The sequence below is a fragment of the Leptopilina heterotoma genome, unplaced genomic scaffold (assembly GCF_015476425.1).
Source record: "Leptopilina heterotoma isolate Lh14 unplaced genomic scaffold, ASM1547642v1 Lhet_68, whole genome shotgun sequence".
Classification (NCBI taxonomy): Eukaryota; Metazoa; Arthropoda; class Insecta; order Hymenoptera; family Figitidae; genus Leptopilina; species Leptopilina heterotoma.
The window spans coordinates 5,285,738-5,304,698 of record NW_025111157.1 but is presented as its reverse complement, the minus strand read 5'-3'; the positions used below and the strand labels follow the sequence as shown (position 1 = coordinate 5,304,698).

Below are 18,961 nucleotides of genomic sequence, written 5' to 3'. Positions count from 1 at the left end.
TAATTTTTCCAATCAGTTTTTTCAATTTCAATTAAATTTTATTTTTGCCGGAAAAATAAATAAATAATTTTTTTACAATGAATTTGACAGAAATTGTATTAATTTGTTTAAATTAATGACTAATTTAAAAAAATACTAATAATTTCCTTTAATACCGAATAAATAGATTTCCAATAACTTGGAAATATTTTTGCAATTTAACACAAAAATTACCAAAGATAAATGAATTTTAATTATTCAATTATTTATTTAAATTATTTTAATTTCTGATTTTTAACGAATTAATTTAGTTAAAGAAAAGAAGTGGAATAATTTATGTAAATTTCGAAAGTATTAATAAATTAGTATCTTTAAATAGAAATATAAATTAGTTGATTATTATCGATCGTAAAATTAATAATATGATGATCTTCGAAGTGACTGTACCAATAACGTCTCATATTTCGTGCATTTTTCAAGCAATGAGAACTTATATAATTAAACCTGTTCTTTCTATTACTTATGGAGGACATAATTCTATATTATTTATTTATACAAATGACCTAAACAAATTTAAAACAATAAGAGTAGAGTTTAAATTCTTCTCGATTATATTTCGAAAAAATGATACAAATTCCATTGCACTTGTTTAATTATTATTTTCTTAAAAAATAAAAGTAACAAGTCATTGACCGTCTTAAAAAGTTGAGGTGTAAAATGATACTGAGTGAAAAAGAAGGGCTTCGCCGGGCTTCAGGAATAAAAAAAATCCCCCATGTAATAATATAACAACTCCAATCAATATGTATTTTTAAAATTCTTATAAATTATTCTAGAGAAAAATGAATTCCGAAAATGAAACAAAAATGAGACAAAAATGAAACAAAAATAAAACAAAAATGTACCAAACAAAATCAGTATATTTTAAAAAATTAAAAATATTTATAAATATTTTTAATTTTTTAAAATATACTGATTTTGAATATAAATATAAAATATTTTAGAAAAAATAAATTCGAAACGGGAAACAAAAATGAAAACTCCAATCAATATATTTTAAAGTTGATATAAATTATTTTAGAAAAAATAAATTCCAAGCAGGAAACAAAATTAAAACGCCAATTAATATATTATTAAAGTCCGTATAAATTATTTTACAATAAATAAATTACAAAAATGAAACAGAAATAAAATGAAACAAAAATGAAACAAAAATAAAACTACCTAGAATTCAATTAAATTACAATTTAAATTTCTCGATGTGATAAAATTTTCTGAATTGATTTTTTTGTTTCGTGGCGTTCACTGAACGGCAGATAGAAAATTTTAACCGTGACAGCAAAAATTGTAATGTTTCGATGCACGAAGTTCAAGCCATTGTTCTTGATTTGGAACGTACATTTCTGCGGGCATTCTTTCTAAACCCAGCGACTCTAAAGAACCATTTTCGTTGCTTTTTTGAGCTGCAAAAAATATTTTTCAAAGTTAATTTTAATTTTATACGAATAAAAAAACTCGTTAAAAATTAATTAAATTTTTTATATTTTAATGAATTTATCACTTGGTTTAAAAAATTTAATTCAAATTAAAAGGAAATTATCAATCTTCCAAGTCAAATAAATTTATTTGACTTGGAAGATTGATAATTTCCTTTTAATTTGAATAAAATTTTTTATTTTTTTTTTAAATTCTGCTAAATATTTAAAAAAAAAAGATAATAATTACGTGGTTTTTTATTCATGGCAATGGCTTCTCCAGGATGTCGCAAAAGAAGTCGACCGACGCCTTCACAACGGCGTAAAACTTCATTTTTTAAAAGATGACTCCGTACATTTTCCGAAATTATAGAACAGTCAATGACCCACTTTGATACGTGCGCGAAATCCGTTAAAAGCTGGCAAGCACCCCAATTACTGCAGACAAAAAAAACAAATCACACGCTTTTTTTCACACGAAAAGCATTGTTTTAATCATTAATATTGAATTATTATGGTAATAAATCGTCGAGATATTTTACGTCGGTCAAATTCACAACGTTTTTATATTATCAACGATTGAAGGCAAAAATATTTTTTTTTAACGAATACAATAAAATGTTTTTGACAATTTTTTTCTTTTTATGTTCCTAACTTTTCGAATGTTCAAATGAACGACATTTTTTTACTTTTCTTAATTTTTGTTTTTTTGTAAACAAAATTATTCTTATTAATTCTTATAACTAAATAAATATTTAAAATTAAATACTTAAATTTTATTTTATTTAAAATTTTTAAATATAAAAATATTTAAAATCAAATATTTATACAATAAAATAATAAATATATAAAAAAAACATAATTAAAATTACTTTTGTAGATATAGTTTGAAAAATATTTAAATGAAAAAAAAATCTTTTTTTTTAGTATTGTTGAATTTATCACTTGGTAAAATTATATTAGTATAAATAAGAAGTTATCAATCCTCCAAGTCAATCAATGATTGACTTGGAGGATTGATAACTTCTTATTTATACTAATGAAAAAAAAATCGTTTATTTGAACGTTTAAAAGTAAAAAAAAAATATCTTTTTCAAATTATTGACGAAAAAACTTATGCAAAACGTTTTTTATACAAAAATATATAAAAATTTCAGTAGAAAAATATTTTTTCCTCTAAATCGTAAATTATAAACGTTATGAACTTTACCAACGGGATATTTTTTGATTTTTTATTATTAATCGTAAAATTAATAATAAACCTAAATTTGACTTGATGCAAATAAATATAATCCAACCAAGCCTCACACATTAGACGAAAAATCATATTTGACACTTCGTGATTGTCAATCACTTTTAATACTGGGTAGAGAACTTTTTCTGAAAAAAAAGAGAAGCAGATAATTTTTTTTTTAAACTATTGAACTATATATAATGAATAATTATATTTTTATTAGAAAATTGTTGAATTTTTTTTACTAAAATACGCCTCGACGTAGACACTTGGCACAGAGGGCATTATAGAACAATTTTTTCGCCAATAATTTGGCTTTGGGAAGCACATATGTAAATTCGCGAGGCTAATTACGCGGCAAATTATTGCCAGTGTGTCTATACATTTAAGAGGTGCTCCCTGAAACAAAAATTTTATTTTTACTCGATAAATTAATTTTCAATTAATAAATTTAATTCTAAGTCGATAAATTTATTTTTTCATTAATAAATTTAATTCTAAGTATGAATTTATTTGTTAACTAATAAATTTAATACTAAGTCGATAGATTAATTTTTCTATTAATAAATTTTATTTCATGGAAGAATCCGACAAACACTCGGAACAAAAATTCGTTCGACGTAATAATTTCGTATTTTATAATTGGAAGACAAATTAAATTTCAAAATCGTTTCAGTGGAAGCGTAGAGAATTTCATTTTCTATATTTTGAACAATTAAAAGTTCCATTTGAATAAAAATAAAAATTTTTTTGCAATAAGAACTTTTAATTGTTTGAAATATGGAAAATTATTTTTTTTACCCTTTTCAACTAAAACAAATTTCATATTTAATTTGTCTTTTTCTTTTAAAATGCGAAATTCACGGCATTGGACTAACTATTGTTTTAAAATCAAATTTAATTTTTAATCGACACATTAATTTTTACAATTAAATTTAATTTTAAATTGACAAATTAATTTTTATAATTAAATTTAATTTCAAAACGACAAATTAATTTTTACAATTAAATTGAATTTCAAATCGATAAATTTATTTTCATAATTAAATTTATTAGTTTATTAATTAATAAATAAATTTCGTTATAATATTTATTTGAATACCTGCAATAATTCGATATTGACTTTAACTTCGGATACAATTTTGGCTCTCATTTTTGCACAAACGTAAACTTGAACGCTAATTGGCTCCGTTTCCAAAGTTGTTGTATGATCAGTAAGCTAAAAATGAAAAAATATTAGCGAGTCGATTTTTTTGTTGTCAAATTTTAGTTTCATAAAAAAAATTGATTAATTACGAGTTGTCGTCACCTTTAAATATTGAAGCTCCTGAATGCAATTAATCACGTCGCCTTTGACAAGAAGGAAAAAGACATTTAATTCCCAAGTGTGAGCAATTTCTTTAGCCTCTTGCAAGGACCACAATCTCATCGTGTGAATTGAGTGATCCAATCTCAAAAAATTATTATTAAATTTATACGAAATGATGAAAAATATATTGTTTTTTCTACGATTTGTAAATTAAATTATTTTTTAATTTCTACGATTTGAAAATTAAACTATTTTACAATTTTCTCCATTAAAAATTAAATTATCTTATAATTTCTGCGATAAGAAATTAAATTATTAAAAACCGAAATAAAATATAATTTTTTTCCTTTAAATTAAAGAAAAGAATTTTTAATTTGAAAAGAAAATTTAATTTTCAATTTTTATAAATAAAAAATTGTACATTTTTTAGTTTATTAAATTCAATTTAATTTGGGAAATAAAATTTACCTATGCAGAACTACAATTTGTTCGGAAAGTGGAAGTTGAACCAATGGAGCACCCACCTCCCATTCACCGCTAGATTCACATTCATTACTATTTACAACTAAAAGTTTGAAGAGTTCTAAAAACTTGTGACCCGTATCTGTTCCCTAAAAGTTTACATTTAATTTGCAGAATTAAACATTTGTTTGGTCCTCGTGAATTATTAATTGAATTTTTTTTTCATTTAATAAAACAAAAATGATGAATTAATTTTTTGACCTTGGAAATTTCACACGATGGTTTTGATTTGCATGCAAAGGATTTGGTGTAAGCTCTTCGAAAACGTTCGTCCCAAGCTGTGACAGTTACAAAACATCCCAAAGTGTCGCACAAATTTTGCAGAGTCGGTTTTACAGTGACTGGAACTTTAAAAAAAAAAAAGAGGAAAGAAACCAAATTTCAAGTTGGAAAAAAATTTCATTTATCAATTTTTATCCTTTCTTGCTAAAAATTATATTTTAAAAATTGTTCTTTCTAATATCTTGCAAAGAAAAATTTTCTATTTACAAAAATTTTTTCTGAAATGATATTTTTCTGCTTTTTTATTTTTTGGATTTTTGTATTGTTTGTATTTTAATTTATTTTTCTTGATTTTAATTTATTTTAATTTATTTTAATTTATTTTTATTAAATTAAATTTATTTTTATTTACTATTATTTTAATTGTACCCTGATTTTTTTTAAGGAATCGGTGTAGCCAATCTTTAAAATGTTGAGCTCCACGACTGTGACTAATTGCCAAAGCCTTCGATGACCACCACAATAAAACATGGTCCAAAATACTCGAAATTGATCCCCACGCGACTTCTTGATAAAATTTTATTATTTTATTCATTGCAGCCACTCGAATTTTTTTTTCGTCTGTAATTTTTTTTTCAAACACAAAAAATTAATCGAAGACAGTAAAAATTGTCACACTAACAATTTTAAAAAATTCACTTGTTAATTAATTAGCAAAGTTTAAGTTAATTTTTTAAACTTAGTTAATTGACTAATAAATTATTATTTTTTATTTCCAACAATTTTAATAAAATTCTTTAAGACAATTCAATTATTATTGAAAAAAAATTTAATAGAATTATTGTCAAGAATTCAATATTATTATTAAAAAAAAATGTTGAATAGAATTCTTGTCAAGAATTCAATTATTATTGGAAAAAAATTTAATAGAATTCTTGTCAAGAATTCAATTATTTTTGTAAATAATGAAATTCTTTAGAAGATTTAAATTATTTTCAAAAAATTTAATAAAATTCCTGGCAAAAATTCAATTATTTTTGTAAATAATAAAATATTCTTCTGAGAAATTAAATTACTTTCAATAAAATTGTTACAATTTTTTTTAGAAAAGAATTCTTAAAATTAGAGATTTTTTAGATAAAATATTTTTTTCTAATAAATTCGAAATTATTGGAAACGAATTGTTTTGTCTAATAAATTCGAAATTATTTGATACGGATTTTTTTTTCTCTAATAAATTAGAAATTGTTAGATTCAAATTTTTTTTTTTGTCTAATAAATTAGAAATTATTAAACACCAAATTTTTTTCCTAACAATATTCGAAATCATTAGATAAAATTTTTTTTTATCTAATGAATTCGAATTTATTAGATGCAAAATTTATTTTTATCTAATCAGTTAGAAATTATTAGTTACCAAATTTTTTATCATCTAACAAAATTCGAAATTATTAACTACAAATATTGTTTTATCTAATAAATTCGAAATTGTTAGATAAAAATTTTGTTTTATTTAATAATTTAGAAATTATTAGACAACAAATTTTTTTCCTAACAATATTCGAAATTATTAGAAACAAATTTTCTTTTTTCTATTGAATTCGAATTTATTAGATGCAAATTTTTTGTTATCTAATCAATTACAAATTATTAAATACCAATTTTTTTTATCTAACAAAATTCGTAATTATTGGCTACAAATTTTTTTTTATCTATAATGAATTCGAATTTAGGATCAGATAAAAAATTTGTTTTTCCAATAAAATTCGAAATTATTAGATACAAAATTTTTTTTCCTTAATAAAATTAGAAATTTATTTGGTAAAAAAAAATATTACCGTTATTTACTGTTCGCAGAGCGTCACTGCCAAAAAGTTGAGGAGATATAATTTTGATAATATTCATTAGTCGATTGATTTCCTCGTTTTGCATGTTTACTAAAATTTGAACTGATTCTACATTCGACATTTCCATTTCTTGTGTCGGTAGAGACGTAATCGGTGGCACTAAATGTTTCGTAAGGGCTCTAAAATATTTAATAAAATTTTTTTTTAAATTATATACACTTTAGAATTTTTAAGAACAAGTTATAAATTTTATTTACTCTCGCCTCCAAAAGTAAAACGAGTTTTATTGTACAATCGCTCAGAGCATTGTTTTCACCAAAAACAAGTTTTCTTACGAAAATTATGTATTCATTATTGCTATCTACATAATTGTTAATTTAATTACATAACTAAACAATTATTTTTATTTATTCTATTTATTTTTATTTATTTCTATCCATCTATTTTTTTATTTTTATGTATTTATTTATATTTATTCATTTCGAGCTATTTATACATTTTTAAGTATTTTTTATTTTTTTTATTTCTTACTATTAATTTATTTATTCAAAAGTATTTTTTTATTTTTTTTATTTATTATTTTTTATTTCTATTTAGTTATTTATATTTTTTACTCGGGCAAAATTATAATTAACTTCAATTATTAAATAAAAAAAGAAACTTACCGATAAATTTCGATACTAGAATTTTCTGATAAATCAACATCGGCCGTCGATTTTGTGTCCTCTTTATCCATATTGCATTGATAATTAGTCAATAAACATTCGATAAATTCGTGACAATATTCTTCGACTTTATTTCTAGCTAAAATCTAAAAATACAAAAAAATTTTTTATTTAATTTAAAAATTGTCATTTAATTTGAATAATTAACTTCAAAAATTTTATTTTATATCAATAATTAATTTAAAAATTGTTATTTATTTTAAATAATTAATTTCAAAAATTTTATTTAATAAATAATAATTAACAATAATTAATTTAAAAATGGTTATTTAATTTGAATAATTAAATTCAAAAATTTTATTTAATATCAATAATTAATTTAAGATTTGTTATTTATTTTGAATAATTAATTTCAAAAATTTTATTTAATATCAATAATTAATTTTAAAAATTTGTTAATAATTTAAGTAATCAACTAATTATTTTTTAAATTAAAAAACTTATTTATTAAGACATTTTTTTTACCTGTAATAATCGAGTGATAGAAATTTTTTTCAAAGGTTCCAACATCGACGGGCAATTGTTGGAGAAAATATTAATAGAACTTTCCGAAACGTTTGGATCTAATTCCAAAGTTTTGTTGTAAGCATTAACTAATCTAGAAAAAAAAATTATGCATTCAAAAAATACCTATATTTATGTTTGTGGATGAAATATAAGAAAAAAATGTGAACATAGTAAATGCAAATATATAGAAAGATAAATGAAAAAGAGAAATGTAAATGAAAATAGAAATATTAATAGAAATGTAAGTCAATTTTGAATAATACATAAATATCAATAATAATTTCTAAATTTGGATAATCAGATACCTAAAAATAATCTTTAGGAATTCATCATTTTTCAAATCCATAATGTCATAAATTAGATTTCTGATAAATTTAGCAACCACATTTAAATTTCGCTGTAAACTTGTTTTTATATGTTGGACTTTAGCTTTATAAACTGGTTGGGACGTTTCTCCAGATTTCCAAATCGATCTATAATCTTCTATGCATTTCTCCAATCTCTTTACGAAATTCGTTAGTGTCTGAAATAAAGATGAAAAAAAAATAAAGTTCAAACATTTCTTTCTCTCTCTCTCTCTCTCTCTCTCTCTCTCTAAATTGAAATTAGAGAGAAAAAATAAATTTATGAAATCAAATAGAAAAATATACTTAAAATTTTACAAATCAATAATTAACATAAAATTAATAGAAGGACTTATTTACCTCTTGATTAGAGGCCTTGTCATTGACACTAATTTCCACATAATAAACAATATCCCAAGAAAGTTTTCTGAGCATCGCCTCCAATTCCATAGAGTCGTTAAACCATTTTTCTAAAATTGGACCTTGAACTGGCAACCATTTTAAAATATTCGCGTTGTAATTACTGTCCATTTTCACCTGTTAATTGGCGATTAACAAAATTTAATTAATCAAGTGATTAATAATAGAAACAAGAAAAAGAAAATGAAAAAGAAATTATTTATTATCTAAACATTTTTTTCGGATTTTCGTCCTATTCGTATTTATTTATTTTTGTATAAAGTTTGTTGAACAAATCAAAATATTTACGGAAAAGGAAAAATTCAAGTTGCGAATAAAGAAAAGATATTGATTTTTTTCTTTCTCTCTTTCACTATTATTAATTTAAAAATATAATTTTATTCTGAACTCAATAATACTTTCGAGATATTGGTAAATATTTTTATGATTTACATGACAAGTGGCACAAATTATTCTTACAATGTAAACATTTTTTATGTTGTCAGGGAAACCTTCAGGTGCGCAGCACTGCATTGCGCTTTGACTATGGGTAATAAATCGAATAATTACTTGCAGTTTCGTTAATTTACATACATTTACACTTGAAAAAAGAAAAGAGAGAAAGAACAAATAGAGAAAAAATTGATGACTTTGAATACTTTTTAGAAAAAAAAATCATTGTTCCTAGAAATTTGAAAAAATTTGTTTTTTTTTCTTAATAAAAAAAAAATTTCTAAATAGAAATTTTTTTGAAGATTTAAATTTGTAATTAAATTAAACTTTTAATTTAGAATTAAATTATTAATGAAGAACTAAAATTTCTCTGTTTTTTTGTTACAGGTGGAAATTTTGCGCGATCGGAATTTTAATTATTGGTGTTAACAATCGTTGGTAAGTACCAATAATGAATTTTTTTTAATGTTAAATTAAAGTAAAATTATAATAATATTTATTATATATTAAAAACATAATTCTTTTTTAAATAATTGAATTCCTTCGTGAAATGTTATTAATTATAAAAAAAATAAAAAAAACTTGATAGGAATTGATTTGATGAAAATTGAATTTTTAAGAAAGAATTCATAAAATTATAAAATTTCTAGATAAATTGAATAAAAATTGTATTGAAACTATTTCAAGTCTCATAAAGAATTTAAAGAAAACTTTTAAAATTAATTAAATTGTTTTGAGAAATTTAATTGAAATTGTATTAAAAATAATTGAATTTCTGCGAAGAATTTTAATAAAATTTTTTTTCATAACAATAAATAAGAATAATTTAAATTGCGTGAAACTATTTTTTTAGCTCTTCATTTCGCATTGAATCGCGCTGTACATTGAAGGGAAGAGGATGAAACGTTTCGATTCCGACTTGCTAACGTTCTGCAGTATCAGGAAAACATGAAAAACAGTGAAATAGTGTGGATTCTACTTGAATCGAGTGGCGAGATAAAATAGCTCTTTGCACAATTTGTTATCTTAATGAAAAATAAAATGTGTTACTGCGTCAAAACATTGAAAGAAAGGGAAATTTAGATACTACTAGGTGAGTATTTTCTCCTTTTTGAAAATTCTGTTTTCCTGTTACAAATTGTCTCTCCGCGTAAGGTAAACTTCGTGAAAAAAAAACTTGATGGAAAAATAATGTATTCTTTCAGAGATTTCGTTAATTCTTCTTTTTCTCGTATTTTTTTTTATCAAAATCTACTTTTTAGACTAAAAACTTTTAAAAAATATTTTTTTAAAAATATTATTCTTTTATAAAGAATTTTTTTTTTAATTTAATTTTTATTGTGCACAATGGTAATTTATTCATACGAGATAACTTTCGAGTACTTTGTCTTTTTTGTTTATTAGCTTATTTATTTATTTTTAAATATTTTAATACTCGAATCAAAAACAACAACATTTTTTTTAAATTACGAATTATTTGTATCTAAAAATAAGATTTTCTTGTTCGGTGAATGAAAGTTTTCTCTTAAAATAGAAAAATCGAATTAGGACTCCTCGGGGGAAATGGACCGAAAATCTGGTGGTTCCAAATTTTTTTTTCCCATCTCATTACGAAATATTCTTGTCAGTGAAAATTAAGTGAAATCGATTTTTCGATCTTTGTGTATTTCTATATTTTTAATTTCATTCAAATCGAATGGAAATTGGAACTGAAATTAAGACAATTAATATGCAAATTAATCAAATCTGTAAATTGAATAATTTAATTATAATTATTTGTATCTCAAGCACAAAGACCTGTTTGTCTTTTGTTTTAAGTTATTGAGCTATTAACAAAATGGAACTAAATATAATAGGTACATTATTTGAACTGTAAACTTGTAACAATTGAAATGTACAATTTGCACTTTTAGTCTGGCAAATATTGATCGTGGTTTGAATTTTTATTTTCTGTCTCAGATGAATTTCTTCAAAAAAAAGGAGAAGAAGAAGAAGAAGAAGCGTGGTGAGATATCGCACCGGACGACCTTGAGGATCTTTTTCTTGTGCGTTTATTGTCAGTTCAACATCTCAGTATCGAATTGACTGTAGGATCGAATGGTACCAGTGATCTAGAAATGAAACAAGATCAAAGTGTTATTCATAAATCAAAACAAATCTTCAAATCGGTGAGTTTACATTTTTATTGTAAGGAAAAAAAAATTTTTGTTTAATAATTATTTAATTTACTTTTTTAAGAATTTCTTTTAGTTAAATTTTCCCTTCTTAATTTTTATTGTTTATTACATTGCAATTTTTGGTTTTTATTATTTTTTCATTTATATTTTACTATAAAAATTATTTTATTTTCGATTAAATAAAAAATGAAGAAAATTTGCTTCCTTTCAATTATTTCTTATTTTTGGGATTAATTTTGACTTTATTTTAGAATTTATTTAAATATTTTTAAATTTATTTCATATAATAATTTATATGATTTTTTTTATTTATATTTTGCTTGAAAATTTTTGTTTTTTCCGTTTAAATTAAAGATGATAAAAATTTGCTTCCTTTTAATTTTTTCTTCTTCTTGTCGTTAAGTTTAAATTCATTTTAAAATTTATTAAAATTCTTTGTATTTATTTTATTTAACAATAATAATTTAATTTTTTTTTTATTTATATTTTATTATAAAATTTATTTCTCTTTTTTTGATTAAATTAAAGTTGATAAAAATTTGCTTCCTTTCAATTGTTTCTTATTTTTACCATTAAGTTTCAATTTATTGTAAAGTTTATTTAGATTTTTTTGTTTATTCTATAATAATAGTAATTTTATTAAGTGTAGAGTTTATTTAAAAAATTTTTAATTTATTTTATATAATAATTTACGTTATCATAATTTAATTTTTTTTATTTGAATTTTACTATAAAATTTATTTCACTTTCGATTAAGTTAAAGTTGATAAAAATTTGCTTCCTTTCAATTTTTCTTATTTTTGTCATCAAGTTTGAATTAATTTTAAAGTTTATTTAAATTCTCTTTATTTATTTTTTTTAATAATAATTAATAATAATAATTTTTTTTTATTCATAGTTTACTACAAAATTTACTACTTTTTGGATGAAATATTAAAGATGACAAAAATTTACTTCCTTTCAATTTTTCTTATTTTCGTCACTAAGTTTAAATTTATTTCAAAGTTTATTAAAAATTAATATAGATTTTTTTTATATTATTTTAAATAGTAGGTAATAATAATTATTATTAATTATTGTAAAAATTTATTATTATTGAGTATAAGAAATAGAAATAAATTCGAAAAAAATTAAATGAGAGGAGATTAAAATAAATACAAAAACAAAAAATATCAATTATTTATTTGCGATAATTTTTTGTAATAAAAATACTTAGTTCTATTTTATTCTTTCAAATTTATAAACAGTTCCTCAGTGTCAATGACAAATAGAAGAAAAATGCTGCACACTTTTGAAAATGTATTTTTTATCCTTCATTTTTTTTTATTTTGTCATGACAATTAGTTTCAATTTGAAAATTGTTTAACAGCATTTTGTTGTCACTTAATAGCGCAACGACGACGCCTCACATTTGTCCTTCTTCTTACCCAATCTGACATGAATGAGTGAACTGCATGTATTTGTTTTTTCCTAACATTTTTCAACGCGTCTTTTTCTTTGTCAAATATATTATATTTAATTATATTTTAAAATTGAAATGTCCTTACCTTCGAACAAATATCATAACATAATCATTTTCTGAGAGCATTGAATAATTTTTTTCCCCTCCATATACAGATATGGAGAAAGCAAACACAAAATTTTATCTCAAATATATGCATATAATTATATGCAAAATTCTAATATTGATTCTATAATAAGGTTCAGTTATTTAATGATGGCGCATTTGAATTTAATTCCAGTTTTTTTTAAATGTTCTAACGGACACGTATGCAAATTTTAGAGAAAAAAAGGAGAAAAAAAATTCTTTAAGGATTAGAGAAAAGAGAAGCGAATTATCATTTAAATTTAAAATTAGAATGATGATTTATGTACTGCACTTTTATTATAGAATGACTAAAGATTGGAAAAATGTTTATAAAAAAAGTGTGCTAATCACTCATGTAATATACTTTTAATATACTGTAATTGCGACAATTTTTTTTTCTTTTTTTTTGCGAAAGTCAATTAGAAAAATACTTGTCGTTAGTAATTATTTTAGTGACATTTTTATTAGCTAATGAAAATTTAATTTTAATTTAACACTTAAAAAATTTTATTTTAACTTAACACTTGAATGGAAATCTAATTTTAATTTAATATGAGGATAGAAATTTAATTTTAATTTAACACTTGAATAAAAATCTAATTTTAATTTAATGTTTTAATAAAAATAAATATTTTCAGCTCTATTGTATGTTCAATAACATTGTATTGTTTGAAATAGTAAACTATCAATTTAGTTTAAAGTACAATTAATTTGATAATTTTAAATTCTCAAAATTTGTTTATTTTTAAAACAAGAGGGAATAATAAATAAATATACATTATTCAGTTAGTAGTAATGATAATTCTTCAGCAGAAATAGTTTTTGTATTCACGTCATATTTCGATTTCAATGACTTGCTTTGTTATTTAATGACGCAGGTGCATCTTTCTTTTGTACTAATCCGAAATTAATGAATTTATTTTCCTTATTTAATATTTATTTACAATTTTTTAATATTTATTAGGAATCTATTTAATATTTATTAGCATTTATTTATCATCAATTAATTACAAGTAATAGCAATTTATTTAGTTACCAATTTAAAAAAAATATTATTCTTCACAAAAATTTCCAAATCGAATAATAAAATGATTTCACAAATTGTTTTCTTCTTTTTCCAGGCAAACACTTGAGTAATAATGAGAAACTGAAATTAAAAATAAAAACCTATTCTCAATCATCGAAAAGATAAATTATGGATTTAAAAATTTTCGTCATTATCTCAATGCTAATTTCAATGAGAACGTGTTTCTTGTTATTCGATAAGTTAAATTACTTCATGGATTATGAGAAAAATTTTAATTTTAAACCTGAGGTGGCGAATTTTGGAAGTTATGATTTTGTGATAATTGGAGCGGGATCTGGAGGATCTGTATTGGCTAATAGACTCACGGAAAATCCAAATTGGACAGTTCTTCTATTGGAAGCTGGTGGCGATGAAAGTTTTCTCACTGATATCCCATTAATGGCGGCTATTTGGCATATTACCGATTATAATTGGGGATATAAATCGACACCCCATGATGAGAGGAAAAATAGAAATGATGGATATTGTCTTTCAATGAAAGAAGGAAAATGCAATTGGCCGAGAGGAAAAGTTCTTGGCGGCACGTCCGTTATTAATTTCATGATTTACATGCGTGGCGATCGTCGGGATTATGACTCTTGGAGTGCTCAAGGTCTTTATTTGGTTCTATATTATTCTATTTTTTCATTCTTAATTTTTAATTATTAATTTAGTGTTTAATTTTTTTTACTTTTAATTATTAATTATTAATTTTTAATACAAATTAATTATTTTTCATATAAGTTTATTGTATGCAATTTTTTTTTGTCAACCTCTTGTTTATTGTTAGAAAATAATATACCTTTTTATCTATTTCAATAAGAAAATTTCTATTATTAATTTCTTCTTTCTTTAAGAAGATTTCTGTTATTATCAGAAAAGGTTTTTTTAAAAATAATAGAATTTTTGTCATTCATTAGAAATGTAAATTTTATTTTTTGCAGGAATTTGAATTAGAATTTAATATTTTACAGGAAATCCAGGTTGGAGTTACGAAGAGGTTTTACCGTATTTTTTAAAATCCGAAAACAGTAAATTGTCGTATCAGGAAGACGAATATCATGGAAGAGGAGGATACCTTGACGTCACGAATCCTCCTTTCGTCTCTAAACTCAGAGAACCTTTTCTTCAATCAGCCGAAGAAATGGGCTACTCTGTTCGCGATTGCAATGGGGAAAGGTTTTTAAAATTTTTTCCATATTTTATTTACTATTATTTACAAAAAGATTTTTTTATCCTTCATTTTATTTCCACTTGTAAATTTTTCCCATATTTTATTTACTATTATTATCTACAAAAAGATTTTTTTATCTTCTATTTTATTTTCACTTGTATTTTCTTTTCCTTTATTTAATTTTATTTATCTTATTTAATACAACTTTTTACAAAATATTATATTTAATTTTCATTTTTTTTCATTATAGTACAGAGAATATTTAAGAATGAAAAAATCGAAAAGAAAATTTCGTTTTCCAAATAATAAACTCTGAAAAGATTTATATTTTCTTTTGCAGTTTAGCAGGATTTTGTGTGGTACAAGCAAATTTACGAAGAGGTCGAAGAGTTAGTGCAAGTAAAGCATTTCTAAATCCCATTCAGTATCGAAGAAATCTTCATATATCGAAATTTTCCCACGTGACAAAAATAATAATCGATGAGAATAATAAAGTGGCAACTGGCGTGGAATTTATGAAGAATGGTCAAAAATATCGTGTTCGTGCGAAAAAGGAAGTTCTTCTCTCAGCTGGAGCATTTAATTCGCCGCAAATTTTAATGCTCTCGGGAATTGGACCGAGAGATCATTTAGAATCATTGGGAATTAATGTTCTCGAGGATTTGCCTGTTGGTGAAAATCTTCAGGATCACATTAGCCAGTCAACATTAACATTCCTAGTCAATGACACGGTGACAATTGTCGAATCACGTGTCGCCACAAATCTAGTCAATACATTTAATTATCTACTTAAAGGAACTGGTCCTTTAACTGTTCCTGGTGGTGCCGAGGCAATCGCTTTTATTAACACCAAACCCGGTAAGTTTTTTTTTTTTAATTAATTATCAGCAAATGTTACTCGCGCTAGCTCGCGGAACGTGATATTCCATTTATTATTATGCAAACATTCAATTATTTTTAAATATTTTAACTTTTTCCTTCTCCGTTACCTTCTGGTTATTTAAAATTTTTTTTTCTTTAAAATTCCTTAATTTTCAAAACGTTTAATAAATTTCTTGAAAAATATTCAAATATCTTCTTTAAAATATAAGAAATTTCAATTATAATTCCTAAATCTCAGAAATTCAATTATTTCTAAAATTGTCTTTGAAATTTATTTTAAAAATTCAATTATTTTCAAAATTTTTAAGAAATTCCTTGTAAAAAATATTAAATTATATTCTATAAAAATTAGAAAATTAGAAAAATTTTTTATAAAAATTTAATTATGTCAATTTTTTTAATAAAATTCTTGAAAAATTAAATTTCTTTTTATGGAATTTAAAAACTAATTTTTCAGAATTTTAAAAACAATTTCTTTAAGGAATTCAACTATATTCGAAAATTTTTATTAAATTCAATTAATTTCAATATAATTTTAATAGAATTTCACGAAAGGATTTAATTAAATTTTTTCTAATTTTTAGTAAAATTTTTTCAAAGAATTCAATTATTTTCTAAACTTCTAATATATACTTGGAAATAATTCAAATATTTTTAAAAATAGTAAAATTCTTCGCAAGAATTAAATTATTTCTATAAATAATAATATTATTCACAGAAATTCAATTATTTTCAATACCATTTTAATAAAATTCTTTGAAGGAATTAAATTATGTTAGAAAATTGTAATAAAATTGTGAGAAAAATTCAATTATTTCCAAAAAATTTAAGAAAATTCTTCACAAAATTCAATTACTTTCAAAATTTTCAATTAAAATTTTTAAAGAAATTAGATTATTCTAAAAACATTCAAAGAAACTCTGAATTCTAATTGAATTCTTTGCAAGAATTCAATTATTTTTATAAATAATAAAGTTCTTTGAAGGAATTAAATTATTTTCATAAATAATAAAATTCTTCAAAGGAATTTAATTATTTACATTAATAATAAAATTCTTCAGAGGAATTAAATTATTTTTAATTCAATTTTAATCAAATTTATCAAAAAAAAACAATTATTTTTAAAAATATTATTTAAATTTAATTACTTTCAAGAGTTTTAATAAAAATTCAATTATTTTTAACAATTTTGATAATATTCTTCGAAACAATTTAATTATTCTTATAAATTGTAAAATTCTTCAAAATAATTCAATTATTTTTGTAAATTGTAAAATTTTTCGCAACAATTCAATGATTTTCATGACATCAATTTCAAAATTGTTAATATTTGAAAATAAAAATTATTAAAAATATTAGGAAACAAAAAAGCAAACAACTAACTTCAAACTGCGAACAGTTTACCGGAATACAACGATTATTAACATAGATTCCAATTTTTTAAAATTAAATTTTGATTTAATTAATAAAATTAATTAAATACTAAAAAATAAAACATGAAAATTAAATATTAAAAAGAAAAGTATTTCAGTATTAAAAAAAAGATACTTTTTATAGTTTTCAGAAATGACATCGACGGAAATCGCACGTGGAGAAGTGAAGGGGACACGAGGATAAATACAGTAGTCGCTAATGAGGATGTCCCTGACATTGAATTAGTTTTAGGCCTTGGAGCTTTGACGGGCGACACTTCGGGAAGTTTACGAAGTCTTTTCGGTGTGACGGACGAATTTTATCAACGTGTTTTTAAAGATTACGAAGGCCACGATGCATTTAGTATTGTTCCTGTTTTATTGCAACCAAAAAGTAGAGGTCGCGTTCAATTAAGAAGCTCTAATCCATTTCACTGGCCGATTATTGAGGCTAACTATTTCCAAGAAGAAGATGACCTTGATACGATGGTTCGCGGTATAAAAGAGGTCAGTAGACATAATACATATTGCAATTGGGTCTTACAAAATCATTACTTCACATTAACGATCGTGTCGTAATAACCGGTTTTTAATAAAAATCGATTTTTTTAGCATAATTTGTCCATTTTTCTCGGCATCGATTTAATTTTCTCTTTCTCTCTTTTCTACTATTTTCTTTCTCTTTTTTTCAATTCAATAAATTCCATTTTATTCGAAAAATACTAACAATTTGTTATACAATTTTTTTTTTAATTCGTTTGTTGAACAATTCAATTTTAATTCAATTTTTAAATTTTTTAGAATAATTAGAAAATTTTACGATCTACAAGTATAACGAAATCACAATTATAAATTTAGAATTAAAAATTCATAATAAAAATTCACAATCGAAAATTCATAACAAAAATTCACATAATAAAAAATTCATGAATAAAAAGTTCACCACATGAAAAAATCATAATAAAAATTCACAATTACAAAATTTCCAATACTAAAAACTAAAAAAGCAAATATGAGAAATTTGAATATAATTTTTACAGGCAATCAAATTAGCGTCGACAAGGCCATTTAAAAAATTTAACACAACTCTTTTTCCACGAAAATATCCTGGATGTGAAAATTTGCTATTTAATTCCGATAAGTATTGGGCGTGTTTTGCACGTCATGCGACTGTAAGTTTAGGTCATTTCACAGGTACATGTAAAATGGCGCCACGACAAAATTTTGGGGTTGTTGATTCAAAATTAAATGTCTATGGAATTAGAAATTTGAGGGTTGTCGATGCGAGTATTATGCCGACAATCACACGAGGCCACACCAACGCGCCAATTATTATGATTGGCGAAAAAGCCAGTGATTTCATAAAAGAAAAATGGAGAAATGCCGGATATTAAAGAAAAGTAGAGAAAAGAACTTTTTTTATTTTTATAATTATTAATGAAAAAAGAAATTGTCAAACATGACAATATAGACTGTGCAATATTTTGTATTTTTATATCGCTCATCATTATAAATGAACTATAACGTTAAGAGAGAAAAATTGATAAATTATTTATTATTAATTAGTCGATTGTATTTAATTTTCAGTTATTAATAATAGTTGAATATTAAACGTTATTAATTGTTAATAACTAACTTAATAACCA

The 18,961-nt window shown here is 22.7% G+C and overlaps 2 protein-coding genes across 5 annotated transcripts; one reads left to right on the top strand and one right to left on the bottom strand.

Annotated features, from left to right (window-relative positions):
- Positions 1-1,240: 1,240 nt before the first annotated feature.
- LOC122510434 (coiled-coil domain-containing protein 142) lies at positions 1,241-11,127 on the bottom strand. Of its 4 annotated transcripts, none has more exons than XM_043625074.1 (15): positions 11,036-11,127; positions 8,525-8,701; positions 8,126-8,343; positions 7,779-7,911; positions 7,254-7,399; positions 6,580-6,767; positions 5,171-5,362; positions 4,721-4,866; positions 4,466-4,608; positions 3,998-4,139; positions 3,791-3,907; positions 2,934-3,087; positions 2,717-2,834; positions 1,705-1,892; positions 1,241-1,442 (listed from the first exon to the last, which is right to left on the bottom strand). In XM_043625074.1, the coding sequence occupies exons 2-15, from the start codon at positions 8,693-8,695 to the stop codon at positions 1,306-1,308; spliced, it is 2,193 nt and encodes a 730-aa protein (XP_043481009.1). In that variant the 5' UTR covers positions 8,696-8,701; positions 11,036-11,127; the 3' UTR covers positions 1,241-1,305. The 4 variants fall into 4 exon arrangements, with proteins under 4 accessions (XP_043481009.1, XP_043481010.1, XP_043481012.1 ...); XM_043625075.1 differs by lacking the exon at positions 11,036-11,127 and adding an exon at positions 8,983-9,089; XM_043625077.1 differs by lacking the exon at positions 1,241-1,442 and having other exon boundaries at positions 1,717-1,892; positions 2,763-2,834.
- Positions 10,957-18,902, top strand: LOC122510436 (glucose dehydrogenase [FAD, quinone]-like). Its single transcript, XM_043625078.1, has 6 exons — positions 10,957-11,184; positions 13,903-14,460; positions 14,822-15,026; positions 15,362-15,879; positions 17,461-17,822; positions 18,356-18,902. The coding sequence occupies exons 2-6, from the start codon at positions 13,977-13,979 to the stop codon at positions 18,707-18,709; spliced, it is 1,923 nt and encodes a 640-aa protein (XP_043481013.1). The 5' UTR covers positions 10,957-11,184; positions 13,903-13,976; the 3' UTR covers positions 18,710-18,902.
- The last annotated feature ends 59 nt before the right edge of the window (positions 18,903-18,961 follow it).

What these genes read in the sequence shown, in the direction of transcription:
- LOC122510434 (XM_043625074.1), bottom strand. Translation starts at nt 8,695, where the DNA reads ATGGACAGTAATTACAACGCGAATATTTTAAAATGGTTGCCAGTTCAA. An exon ending in ACAAGGCCTCTAATCAAGAG is followed by an intron (nt 8,344 to 8,524) that starts GTAAATAAGTCC and finishes TCTTTATTTCAG; the next exon opens with ACACTAACGAATTTCGTAAA. An exon ending in TCTGCGAACAGTAAATAACG is followed by an intron (nt 5,363 to 6,579) that starts GTAATATTTTTT and finishes AAAAAATTACAG; the next exon opens with ACGAAAAAAAAATTCGAGTG.
- LOC122510436 (XM_043625078.1), top strand. Translation starts at nt 13,977, where the DNA reads ATGGATTTAAAAATTTTCGTCATTATCTCAATGCTAATTTCAATGAGA. An exon ending in CGCGATTGCAATGGGGAAAG is followed by an intron (nt 15,027 to 15,361) that starts GTTTTTAAAATT and finishes TTTCTTTTGCAG; the next exon opens with TTTAGCAGGATTTTGTGTGG. An exon ending in TTTTATTAACACCAAACCCG is followed by an intron (nt 15,880 to 17,460) that starts GTAAGTTTTTTT and finishes TACTTTTTATAG; the next exon opens with TTTTCAGAAATGACATCGAC.